At 35.0% G+C, this 14,297-nt stretch overlaps 1 protein-coding gene across 2 annotated transcripts in view; it reads left to right on the forward strand.

The window, feature by feature from the left end:
- The window catches only part of LOC105185886 (Arylalkylamine N-acetyltransferase-like 7), a 43,711-nt gene that overhangs the window by 2,027 nt on the left and 27,387 nt on the right, over positions 1 to 14,297 (forward strand). The window contains exons 2-3 of one of the 2 annotated variants that reach the window (XM_011145728.3): positions 7,891 to 8,160; positions 11,327 to 11,555. In XM_011145728.3, the coding sequence (XP_011144030.1) occupies positions 7,891 to 8,160; positions 11,327 to 11,395 (339 nt within the window). In that variant the 3' untranslated portion in view covers positions 11,396 to 11,555. Of the gene's footprint in view, positions 1 to 7,890; positions 8,161 to 11,326; positions 11,556 to 14,297 lie in introns of those variants that run through there. The other variant, XM_025298640.1, reaches the window with a different exon arrangement.

The raw sequence follows: 14,297 nt of genomic DNA on the forward strand, positions 1-14,297 counted from the left end.
TATCCCCAGTAGGCCTAATCCACTGATGACTATAACAATCCGTAACTAATTGAACAGAAGCGAAATAAAATATGTTAAATGAAGAATATTTAATTCGATTTTCGGCGTCTTTTATTAGTAAGAGCGGAAACGTCAATTTGCATATTGCATGTAGCGAGCCGCATAAGACGTGGTAAGGAATCGTCGTTTAAAGAAGAACGTTTCTCATTTTTTAATTTTTAAACTTCATTTTTGAAAATGAAGTTTCACACAGATACGTGGATCCAAACATAGAATGAATGCGAAGTCCGAAATCCCGAAGCTTGGGGTATAATGACTTTTCCAATATTTTGTAAAGATCGACAGCGGTTTCTTTAACCGTTTTGAACGAAATATCGTTTTGCAAATCGCATAATTCCTCCTGCAATTCGAGAGGCTGTTCGTCGATTGCCGCTGTAAGGGGATTCGCGAAAAGAATTTCCTTTCGAAGGTTTTCGAAGCAAGTAAAACGCGTATCGAATTCGTCTATGACAGATTGTATAAAATGATTATACTCCTTAAAATTACAGCTATTGCCGTATTCTTCGAGAAGAACTTGGCAAGAAGGAAAGAATTGAAAAATATCATTATTTAAATGAGATTTTAATAACTGTAATTTTGTTCGGAAGGAATCAATGTGACTCACTAATTGACAAATATTTTGACCCGTTCTTTGCAGCTTTAAATTGAGAAGCCTAAGTTGATTCGTGATGTCGGTAATGAAGGCAAGTTCGGCAAGAAATGTGACATCTTGTAAAAGGGATATATACTCCTGAAATTTCGGGTTGTTTATTTCTTGCAAGAAAAGGAGGATCTCTTTTCTTATGGAAAAGAATATTTCTAAACATTTAGCAGCACTAAGCCAACGAACCGGGCAATGAAGTGGAACATCTTTGTGAACAGCACCATGTTCATGAAGAAATAATTGAAATTTGCGATGAGTAAGGAACTTATTTTCACCTTTAATAACGTTAATTATTTTTGTCACAGTCTCCATAGTTGTGGATAATTTTATACTACTTTACCACACAATGCCTCCTGATGAATGATGCAATGTATAACGGGGATATTGATATTTCGCTGCTTTAATTGCCCGGAATTGAATCCTATCTTTATACCCGTCATCGCTTTCGCGCCATCAGTCGTAGTCGAAGAACATTTACTGAAATCGACGTCAAAATTTTTAAGCGATTTTTCAACTGCTAAAAAGATATCAAGACCCGTTGTTGTGTCATGTAATGAGACGAAATCTAGAAGCTCCTCGGTACATGAAAAATCGTCTTGCACGATTCGAGTAAAAATACTCAATTGGCTCATATGTCGAATATCGGTGCTCTCATCGATACATAAAGAAAAATATCTACATGACTTCAGAAGATCCTTTAATATGTCCTTTATAGAATCACTGATATCGATAATTCGTGACGTTATAGTTTTTGCACTAAAAGAAATGCTCGCTGCTTCGTCAAGAGTCATGGAATTGCCGAAAGCCTTTACCGCTTCGATAATACAGCTTTTTACGAAAGAACCTTCGATAAATGGTTTTGAATGTTGTGCTATAAGCAAAGAAATAGCGTAAGAGGCTTGTAGGGATTTTTGCGAAGATGAAGAACAAATAGAAGGTATTAAACCTTCCTGTTGAACTAATTTCAATCCGTCGATAATTTTTCAGTATTAGAATAATTTGAATATTGCACCGAATGATAACGTATGAAATGCCTTTTAACTGCAAATTTTTTAACTACCGCCGGTTCAAAACCGCAAAGTAAACAAATTGTTCGACCTGAAATATTACTGAAGAAGAAATTAACTTCCCAAGATTCATCAAAAATTTGAACATATCTCTTTTTGTCCATTCTGGAAATTAATAAAAGAACAAGAAACCTATTAATTCTCGTCGCTATGGAACGGCTGCTGCTTCGATCGACCGATGTATCCGCTGTCATTCAGAGAGGTTTTTATATGATATGTAACACTGATTCATTCTTAAAAGTATGAGAGACAAATAATAACCAATTCTGCAAGGTCGCTACTATCTTAAAAATGCTCCAATGTATCCATGTACGTTTGAAAACAAAAAGTTGAAAATGAAAAGAAAATCGTGTGTATACTAACGTGCGAGAATACGCAGCGTTTGTCGCCAGCATTGTTTACACACGATTTTCTTTTCATTTTCAACTTTTTGTTTTCAAACGTACATGGATACATTGGAGCATTTTTAAGATAGTAGCGACCTTGCAGAATTGGTTATTATTTGTCTCTCATACTTTTAAGAGTGAATCAGTGTTACATATCATATAAAAACCTCTCTGAATGACAGCGGATACATCGGTCGATCGAAGCAGCAGCCGTTCCATAGCGACGAGAATTAATAGGTTTCTTGTTCTTTTATTAATTTCCAGAATGGACAAAAAGAGATATGTTCAAATTTTTGATGAATCTTGGGAAGTTAATTTCTTCTTCAGTAATATTTCAGGTCGAACAATTTGTTTACTTTGCGGTTTTGAACCGGCGGTAGTTAAAAAATTTGCAGTTAAAAGGCATTTCATACGTTATCATTCGGTGCAATATTCAAATTATTCTAATACTGAAAAATTATCGACGGATTGAAATTAGTTCAACAGGAAGGTTTAATACCTTCTATTTGTTCTTCATCTTCGCAAAAATCCCTACAAGCCTCTTACGCTATTTCTTTGCTTATAGCACAACATTCAAAACCATTTATCGAAGGTTCTTTCGTAAAAAGCTGTATTATCGAAGCGGTAAAGGCTTTCGGCAATTCCATGACTCTTGACGAAGCAGCGAGCATTTCTTTTAGTGCAAAAACTATAACGTCACGAATTATCGATATCAGTGATTCTATAAAGGACATATTAAAGGATCTTCTGAAGTCATGTAGATATTTTTCTTTATGTATCGATGAGAGCACCGATATTCGACATATGAGCCAATTGAGTATTTTTACTCGAATCGTGCAAGACGATTTTTCATGTACCGAGGAGCTTCTAGATTTCGTCTCATTACATGACACAACAACGGGTCTTGATATCTTTTTAGCAGTTGAAAAATCGCTTAAAAATTTTGACGTCGATTTCAGTAAATGTTCTTCGACTACGACTGATGGCGCGAAAGCGATGACGGGTATAAAGATAGGATTCAATTCCGGGCAATTAAAGCAGCGAAATATCAATATCCCCGTTATACATTGCATCATTCATCAGGAGGCATTGTGTGGTAAAGTAGTATAAAATTATCCACAACTATGGAGACTGTGACAAAAATAATTAACGTTATTAAAGGTGAAAATAAGTTCCTTACTCATCGCAAATTTCAATTATTTCTTCATGAACATGGTGCTGTTCACAAAGATGTTCCACTTCATTGCCCGGTTCGTTGGCTTAGTGCTGCTAAATGTTTAGAAATATTCTTTTCCATAAGAAAAGAGATCCTCCTTTTCTTGCAAGAAATAAACAACCCGAAATTTCAGGAGTATATATCCCTTTTACAAGATGTCACATTTCTTGCCGAACTTGCCTTCATTACCGACATCACGAATCAACTTAGGCTTCTCAATTTAAAGCTGCAAAGAACGGGTCAAAATATTTGTCAATTAGTGAGTCACATTGATTCCTTCCGAACAAAATTACAGTTATTAAAATCTCATTTAAATAATGATATTTTTCAATTCTTTCCTTCTTGCCAAGTTCTTCTCGAAGAATACGGCAATAGCTGTAATTTTAAGGAGTATAATCATTTTATACAATCTGTCATAGACGAATTCGATACGCGTTTTACTTGCTTCGAAAACCTTCGAAAGGAAATTCTTTTCGCGAATCCCCTTACAGCGGCAATCGACGAACAGCCTCTCGAATTGCAGGAGGAATTATGCGATTTGCAAAACGATATTTCGTTCAAAACGGTTAAAGAAACCGCTGTCGATCTTTACAAAATATTGGAAAAGTCATTATACCCCAAGCTTCGGGATTTCGGACTTCGCATTCATTCTATGTTTGGATCCACGTATCTGTGTGAAACTTCATTTTCAAAAATGAAGTTTAAAAATTAAAAAATGAGAAACGTTCTTCTTTAAACGACGATTCCTTACCACGTCTTATGCGGCTCGCTACATGCAATATGCAAATTGACGTTTCCGCTCTTACTAATAAAAGACGCCGAAAATCGAATTAAATATTCTTCATTTAACATATTTTATTTCGCTTCTGTTCAATTAGTTACGGATTGTTATAGTCATCAGTGGATTAGGCCTACTGGGGATACCACTTAAAAAAAAACGCGTCAACAATAGTACCTCATGGGTGACGTGGAAAACTGTTGGAAACACGCTCCTGAGGCTCGAGCGGCTTGTAGGCAGCATGCGGAGTGGCAAGGTAAAGGGAACAGCGGTGGGCGGAGATAGTCGAAAATCGGCCGTCGCGTGCATTTTTTCCGAGCTCTGAGTTAGATGGTGCTGTAAACATCGAAATAGGTGGTAATCCGAAGGAGCCAAGTATGGAGAATACGCCGCATGAGGGAGAATTTCCCAGCCTAAATCTGAAATGGTTTCCAGAGTCTTTTTTGCTATGTAGGACCAGGCATTATCCTGCAGCAGTTTCACCATCCTTCTCCCACTGCCGGTGAACGGTCTTTTTTCTTCAAATACGTCATTTACGCGGATCATCTGTTGTTGGTAGAGCTCAGAAATGACGGTCTGACAAGATTGAAGCATTTCATAATGGATCACGCTCTTCTAATTCCACTGTTGTTTTTCGAATGACATCACGTCTACAACTGATTTTTCAGGTTGTGTTCACAATAGGATCAAGTCTTAAAGCTAAATCATCCTAAAGCTAAAAGATGGTACTTTAAAATAACTATATAGCGGGAAAAAAATTTCAATTTGAATAGGTTCTGTAATCGATGAAAGGTAGGGGCCGAGAATTAATTTATACACCTAATATATATCACGCTTATAAAGATTTCGGAATAGAAAAGCTACTTTTGATTCCCAGAAACATAAAATAAGTACGCGAAAACCATGTTATTGGTCTTATTCAAACGAGGACATTTGCAAGGTCAGTCTAAGGGGCTAGGTCAACGACTTTTACATATATTCAACATCATACGTATGCATAGTTTTTGAAAAAGTTTGATGGCCGAAATTGATTAATAACTTAGAAAAATATGACGAGTTCTGAATTAAAATGTAGTAAATCGAGAATCTTCAAACTACTCTATCTTCGATTCTAATTGACCGATTGAAAAACGGGTTTCAGGAGGTTATGAGATATGTCAAGAGAGAGAATAATTTCTGACAGTATCAAGCCAATCGAAGAGGACCCAAAAAACGGCCTTATTGACACCCATCCTTTTCGAGGAATTTTCTCAACTTCCGAATTTCAAGATTTTAATATTCATTTGCATCCACTGGTCATTTTTTTTGTCTCATTTATTTATTTATTTCAGTATTATTCAATCTGCCATTTAACAGATAATACGCGCGACAGAATATATTTATATATATTTCAGAGTTATATAAATATAAATATATATATATTTTTTATTTATATAATTCTGTTACATACATATATACAGGGTGTCTTAAAAGTAACGGACCACCCTAATAACTTTTCACTATTGAAGTTTCAAGGAAAATGTTCTGAATAAAAGTTATAGGGATTTAAGTGAACTACCTTATGATGACCTTGACTTTACTCTTGACCTCTATTTTCAAGATCATTTGAAGGTCAACTTGCATTTTTTAAATGGGAACCCTTATTTTTTATTACACTGTTTTTTTCTACTAGTTAATTTGAACAACTTTTATCTAAAATATTTTTTAATTTGTCTAATATTTTTTGAGATATTTGAGGAAAACTTGATAACTTTTTCAATATTTAACTTACGATATCTCGCTAACTATTTGTCGGAAGAAAAAGTGATACTAGACTTTCTTGCTTTATTTAGTCTCAAGTATATATTGTTACAGTAGCGCCCTGATTTTTGTTAATTTGATGATTCTGAAATTTCCAAGTTAGTTGTCGAGACATTTTCAAAACATTACTTACTTTTGTCTTTTGCGTAAGTCATTTCCAAGATATGAAGTTTCAAAGTTGACATACTGTCGGCATTCACATTACCAGATGTACATACACGACGGGGAGACGGGCTCGGTCGGATTTGTACATCATAGTTTACTTTCCTTCGAGGATCACCTCGATGGTACTTTCCCTCATCGATGGATAGGTCGGGATGGTCCAGTTTGATGACCACCAAGATCACCCGACCTTACTCCTCCGGGTTTGTGGGGATTTTTGAAAGACGCAATGTTCCGTCAACCGCCAACGACACGGCAGGATATGATGGATCGCATCAGAAATGAGTGCCGAGCGATTCCAACAAAACAGTTCTTCTGAAACTCGTTGAAAGTTTCAAAAAGCGAGTTCCAGTGTGCCGAGCTGTCGATGGCGGAGTTTTCGAACATCTATGATGAATGAGCCCCCCCCCCACACACACACACAAAATCGGCCCTTTTTAGGGGTACTATGGTGTACAAATCCGACTAAGCAACCTCCCCGCGGGTACATCGGGTAATGCGAATGCCGGCGGTATGTCAACTTTGAAGCTTCATTCATATCTTGGGAATGGCTTACGCTAAAGACAAAAGTAAGTAGTGTTTTGAAAACATCTCGACAAAGGTTACAAGAATATGCAATAAAAAATGGGGGGTTCTATTTAGGATTTTAAAGTTGACTTTTACGTGACCTTCAAACAACAATCCAAGGTCAAGCCAAGGTTACCGTCAGATGCCCTCCTTTAAACCCTACAACTTTTGTTTAAAACGTTTTACAATAAAATCATCGGTTTGCGAAATATAGTACTGTAAACTTTAAAATTGGACACCCTGTATATTTTATTTTTTTATATTTCTATCTTTGTATTTTACAATTATATCGAATATATTTTTTTCATTTATATCCCAGACAGCACCGGACATCCAATGGATGTACGTTTCACGTCCAATTTATGTCCGTATGTCCGATTTACGTCCGCGGACATAAATTGGACGTAACAAGGATGTCTTTATTGGACATCGGACCTGTAGGACGTCCGATGGACGTACATCGAACGTCCATGTCCGCAGTTGTGACAAATGTACGTCCTATAGACGTCTTTTGTAAAAAAAATGGACATATAACGGATGTGGACGTCCATGTGCTATCTGGGATTATATACTGGGTGTCCCATTTTAAAAAACCTTGTTAATTTGATGATTTTGAAAATTTTAAAAGTCAATAAGTTAACAAAAGTCAGGGTACTATTATAACAATATATTCTTAAGATTAAATAGAACAGGAAAATCTAGTACCATTTTTTCTTCCGACAATAGTTAGCGAGATACCGTGAGTTAAATATTGAAAAAGTTATTAAGTTTTCCTTAAATATCTCAAAAATTATTAGGAAAATAAAAAATGTTTCAGACAAAAGTTGTTTAAAGTAATTGGTAGAAAAAGACGGTATAATAAAAAATTGAGATTTCCATTTAAGAAAAGTAATGATCAGTGAATATCTCGAAAGTGGTGCCATTTGTAAACAAAATAGTTTAGTTGTTTTATGTCCTCCTTGAAATCATATAACTTTTGTCCAAAACATTTTTGCTGAAAATGCTTCGTTGAAAAATTATCGAGGTGCATTTTTTAAAATGGGACACCCTGTATATATTTTTTTATATTTAATAATTAAATTGTATGTTTCACTTCTGTTTTCACATTTCATCTTCAATATCAGTATATTTCTCTTTATTTAATTATTAATGCAACTAGTCTCTGTATGTTTCATCAAGGGTAAACATTATGATCAATGTCCTTTTATCAGATAGCAGGTATGGCACTAAATGGAATATTGAAGAAGGGCGAACGCGAGGAGGCGGAACGACGTCTCGCCGAGTTGGACGACAAGAAGTTCAAGACGATCTTCAGATTGCTCTACAAGGTAAACGAAAAGGTCGACTTATTCACCAAGTACAACGTCGACGAGCTGTTCGAATGTCGGATCCTCAGCGTGGACGAGAATCATCGCGGTAAAGGCCTGGCGAACATCCTGATGGCAGACAGCGTGGAAACCGCGAAGAACGCTGGTTTCAAGGTTTTTTTCACGAGATTCACTTGTCCATATACGACGCGGGGCTGTTTTTTATCCCGGGAATGTCGAGATGTTCCGAAAATGCAGAGAACGAAATTTCGCATTTATTGACTTTACGGACTATAAAAAAATAAGCAGAAGCAAAAACGTCGAGAGAATTTCCTTCTTTATTTTTATTTTGTTAATTTAAGATTGACGCGTCGGCGTAATCGCCGAGGTGTGATAACGCGTATATATATGTGTATATGTATGGCACACTCTCCTTTTGTTTCAGCATGCCCTTCGATTAATATGCATGGAGTGATTTTCGTTTACCGAAGTCACTGATCACAGTGCACTTCCGTTACTTTCCCTCAGACAGGTACTCATGTTGCACGGTCTTTTGTTCGCGTGGCAACGGAGCGGATCGAAACGAGTAAATTCTCAATACATTTATGTATATTATACTCTGAAATGTTATTTTGTTGAAGCCAGTACAATTTAACAATATACATCATGACATATCAACAGTTGCATATTGACGCACACACATTCTCGTTTACCTACAATTTATCATTTATTTATAAGTATCATAAGATACTTCTAAATATATATATATATATATATATATATATATATATATATACAGGGTGTCTTAGAACTTTGGGACACGGGCTCCGTAGGGACATAGAGCTAAATGAGAAGAACAAAAAAGTCCTGTACCATAACGTGAAAATCGTAGTAGTTTTTTAGTAATAACCGCGTAAAGTTTGGCATTTTCCACGCCCATCGCGGCCTATAGACGCTCCGCGGCAAGTTGTGTGCGTCGAGGCTGAGCGATAACGCGTCTCGCGCTGCCGTCGCGCGGCGTCAAAGCACCAAGATGCCATCGCGATGGGCATGGAAAACGCCAAACTTTACGCGGTTATTACTAAAAAGCTATTACGATTTTCACATTATGGTAGAGGATTTTTTGGTTCCTCTCACTTAGCTCTATATCCCTACGGAACCCGTGTCCCAAAGTTCTGAGACACCCTGTAGATATATATATATATATATATATATATACACACAGGGTAACCCATTTTAACTTTCGCATTAAAAAATCTCGAAATCTTCGAGGTTGATGAAAAAATGTTTCAGACAAAAGTTTTAAGGCTGGATGTGGAACATACATCAGTGACTTTGATTTTGACCTTGAGGTCAAATTTCAAGGTAATTTGAAGGTCAAAGTTATTTTTTAAATGGAAACCCATATTTTTGATTCCAAAAATGAAAAAAGCGAAGAGTTTTACGTTCAGATGTGGTACATACTTACAGTTCGTAATGACCTTCAGGGGTCATTTCAAGTTCAAACAACAATTTCAAGTGTCGCACGCGAAATTATCCCCAGGTTATCGCGATAATTTCAGACAAAAATTGTAGGGGTCCGAGCGGCTGACTACTGGTGACTTTGAGGTCATGTTAAGGTCAAGTTGATCTTTTTAATAGAGACACCCATTTCCGACTGCAGAAGTGTAATCTACGGAAAATTTTACGTTCAGATATGTTGAGTTGTTATGGAGTGAAGTTTATCCCTAAGAGTCATTTGAAACCGTCACTGTTATTTAGAGTAATATTGGAATAACTTCTCGTAAAATTCTACTTTCCATAAGAAGTAGACTCTTGTTCTGTATACAGAAAATACTGGGTATTTACATGAGACGCGTTGTCTTTTTATAAGGTCGATTTGACTCGCAGAGCAGTAGGTCTTATGAGAAACACATGTAATTATCTTATGTTAAAAATTATGCTTAAAAATCGGCTGAATAAAAGCGAGAAGTACGTTGAATGAATTCTGCCTATTTTGACACGAGACATACGAGACACGAGAAATGGGCGTCTCTATTAAAAGAATCAACTTAACCTTGACATGACCTCAAGGTTACCAGTGGTTTACCCGCTCAGATCCCTACAACTTTTATCTGAAACTATTGCGATAATCTGGGGATAATTTCGCGTGACACTTGAAATTGTTGTTTGAACTTGAAATGATCCCTGAAGGTCATTACGGATCGTAAGTATGTACCATATCTGACGTAAAATTTTCCGCTCTTTCCATTTCAGGAGTAAAAAATATGGGTTTCCATTTAAAAAATAACTTTGACCTTCAACTTATCTTGAAATTTAACCTCAAAGTCAAGATCAAGGTCACTGATGTATGTCCCCTATCCAGCCCTAAAACTTTTGTTTGAAACATTTTTTCGTCGACCTCGAAGACTTCGAGATTTTTTAATACGAAAGTTAAAATGGGACACACTGTATATAATTATTATTTACTTACATAAGTTATTTACTTAAGTAAAGTATAACACAATTACGAGTGTGACTCTCGGATTTTTTTATGAACAAATATAGAGTTGGACAAGTTATCTTTTCAAAATCTCTCGTTGTCATAATTGTTAATCATTTTGAAAAATAACACATTACCGATTACCATTACTCGATAATAAATATATATTATTTTCTTACCACAACTTGACGACACAAGGAGATAATTCGGTAATTGCTAATAATGTGAATGATATAATAATGATTTTATAATATAATGAAAAAATCAATGTCGTTACCAAGACGTTGCTAAAAAAGACTAAAATTGATGACATTACTTGTAACACGTTATTTCCCGAGATAATTCATTGTTTCCAGTAAACACAGAGTATCATCGATGTTACAATGTCAGCTAAATCATATGGTATGTTACATAACAGTTGCTTTGTTACATAACAAGTCATAACTTATTATATAACAAAGCAACTATTATGTAACATATGATTTAGCTGACAAATTATAACTTGTTATATAACAAAGCAACTGTTATGTAACATATCATATGATTCAGCTGACATTGTAACATCGATGATACTTTGTGTTTACTGGGTTGTAATTATCCATCATTTTGAAAAATACCTCGTTTTCTTTTTTTTCCATTCTCTTACCAGTATTTAATAAAATAAGTAATTATAAATTTCCGAGATTTATACCGTAATACCGTAACAAAAAAATTAATGTTATCAAATTGTTATCAAGAAGACAAGAAACGAAAACTGTTATTAAAAAGAAAAAAAAATTATATAATAACATTATTAATAACGCCTTTAGTTCCTAATCCTGAACAAAATCATTTTTTCTTCTTTACTCTTATTTCCAGAAGCAACATCGCGTCAAAAAGAAAATAGTGATTTTCTCTAGACAACGATCAATGTCACTACCGTGTTGATCTGCTCCTTTGACGCGATTTATACGCGGGTAAAATTTCCAAGGACGATCATGTTATAGTTTAGATCAAATTTTGTAAATAAATTTCTTCAAACAAAAAAGAAGAGTAAAATTAATATCAGTGGTGATATTGTCGATTTCAATGACCTTAACATATAATATAGGGTTTATTCTTTTCAGCTGAACTAGTGCTGCACTTGAACTGCACTGGTTCAGAACTAGAACTGACGAATACAGCAAAAGTTCATAGATGCAGAAATGCTAGATAGGATGGAAAAGAACGCCACAGTGTAGGAAATAACATGGCGCAACACATTATTCCAGCTAATGATTCTTCAGATGAAGATGATTATATTTTACCTTTATGTATTGTACCTCCATTACACGCAGAACCTATCTGGGATGAAGAACATGATAATAATATATTGTTATTCCATGTTTAATAATTGATTAATATTAATAAAAAAAAACTGCAGAAGTATCGAATCTAATAACTGTATTTTAGTTGGAAGAAAAATCAAATCATCAACAACTCATATTATTTATATTTAGATAAATACCTAGATACAGATTTAGATAAATAATGTTAATACCTTTTAATATACCTTGTAATATTTCCATTTTTATCAACCAAGATATTTCCATCTTTATTTCTTTTAATATGTGCATCATTTTCCTTCATATTTATTTATTACTGACAATATGAAAAATTTAAAAGATGAGATGTGTATTATTCTAAGATCTGCTCGCTGCACTGAACTGCTTGCACTAGCTTCAGACCTAGTGCAAGCAGTACAGTGAACTGTTGCACTAAGTTCTGCTGCACCGTTGGAAAGAACAGTAACATCTGACATCACTTCTGCTAGAAAGAACACTTCAGTGTACACTTCTTGAACTAGTGCAAAGAGTTCAGCTGGAAAAAACAAACCTATAATATCATGACTCTGACTAATTTGTAAATAGATTTAACCGTCGCTTTTTGTTTATTACAAAATTATGAATAATTAAAGATGGTGTGTATGTGATTGAGTGGTGTTTGGAACATAAGATTGCGTATATTTTCGCATGAATTATGAACATTTATATTAAGAAATGGGAAAAAATAACAGAAAATTGCAATGAACTAGGTAAGATTATATATTTCGTTGCTATTATTCAGATATCGGATAGATATTTGCCATAATATTGAAAGAAGCATCTGTTTATTTACTGTAATACCGGCGAGATAAAAGTCCTGCCAAATGTTCTACATAATGATATTTTCGGGCTCCATGTCACGAAATATTTGCACGTATTTCACATTAATAATATTCGATATTTTGTACGTACATATAAAACAATATTATACTGAATGTTTTATTTTAATCGCCCTAGGCTAATATCTCAGAAGTAAATCATCCTAGTGAAAAATATTTAATATAAAAGTTGTATAATTTGGAGGGAAACATCAAATGAAGACCTTAACTTTATTAGAGATGCCGTTCAAGGTTATTTCAAAGTAAATCTTATTTTTTAATGCAGTACCTATTTTTTGTTGCCTCTTTTATTCATACAATTTAATTGAATATTTTTTGTATCTTGACATTTTCTTATAAAACTAATAGTTTTTGATAACCGTTTTTGAAACTAATAGTTTTTATAAAACTAATAGTTTTTGAGATATTAAGGTTCAAAGAATAGTAATTATAGGTCAGATTAAATTCTTTATTTTTATTTTTTATCAATTTTATTTTTTCTATGAAAACTATTTTTTATTATATTTTCGGATTTATCTAGTTTTTTTAGAATGTTTGCATTTTATTTCTCCCGTACGCGCTCTATCCATTAAATGCAAAATTGCTTTATGATCGGAATGTCGTCTAACCGGATATTTGTCTTTCACTACGAGTACTTCTCTAGCATTATTATCAGCGGCAGTAAATACCAATTATGTCAACAATTTCTGAGAGCGAGTAATCTATTATGTTGATAATGATACAATTAATGAAAAGGAATAAACTGAATTTACCGAAGTAACCAAATGTAGCGATCAAGTCGTCACAGTGAAAGTCAACTCTACTGTAAAATTCTACAACACTCTTCTACTGTACAAAAGAAGTGATATATTAAAACAGTAGCGCCAATTGAGAAACCTGACATATATATATATACAGGGTGTTCGATTTAATCTATCCCGGCCGATATTTCGTGAACTAGCAAAGCTAGAAGAAAAATCAAAAAAGGTTCTGATTATCCGCGCGGTGGAACCATACCTTTCTATACCGGGCTTCGAGGGGGGAGGGGCGTTCAAATTTTTTAAATAGAAACCCTCTACGAAAATAACACCAGTTGATAGAGCACGAAAAGACGAATCCAACGACCTATATTTTTATATGCTTATTGTGAAAATGACGGCTGCTATGATTTTTTAAAATAACTTACGAAGGGTGCTGTTCGAACAATCTGTCCAGGCCGATATTTCGTGAACTAGCAAAGCTAGAAGAAAAATCAAAAAAGATTCTTCAATGGCCTTACTTCGAGATGATTTTCCGCGCGGTGAAACCGTACCTTTCCATATCGGACTTTGAGAGGGGAGGGTCGCTCAAATTTTTTAAATGAAAACCCTCTATGGAAATAACATTAATCAATAGGACTCGAGACGACGAATCCTAATACCTCTTCGTCACTCTCCCGAGCATCATTACACTTTAAACAATTTTAATAATCTTCTACCATTACTGCTGTTACGTCCTGGAGGAGGAGCGTAACTTGGCGCTTGCTTTCGCAAGCTCCGACGTACTTGCAAGTCAGCGGTACAGATCAAGGATCGGAGCGATCCCTTTATCTGACGCGGACGTACGCCGGTGGTCCTTGATTTAGGTCAAGGAACTGAATCCTTTTACCTGGGATAGGACCGTGAGCGA

The sequence above is a fragment of the Harpegnathos saltator genome, unplaced genomic scaffold (genome assembly GCF_003227715.2).
Source record: "Harpegnathos saltator strain DR-91 unplaced genomic scaffold, Hsal_v8.6 scaffold229, whole genome shotgun sequence".
Lineage (NCBI taxonomy): Eukaryota > Metazoa > Arthropoda > Insecta > Hymenoptera > Formicidae > Harpegnathos > Harpegnathos saltator.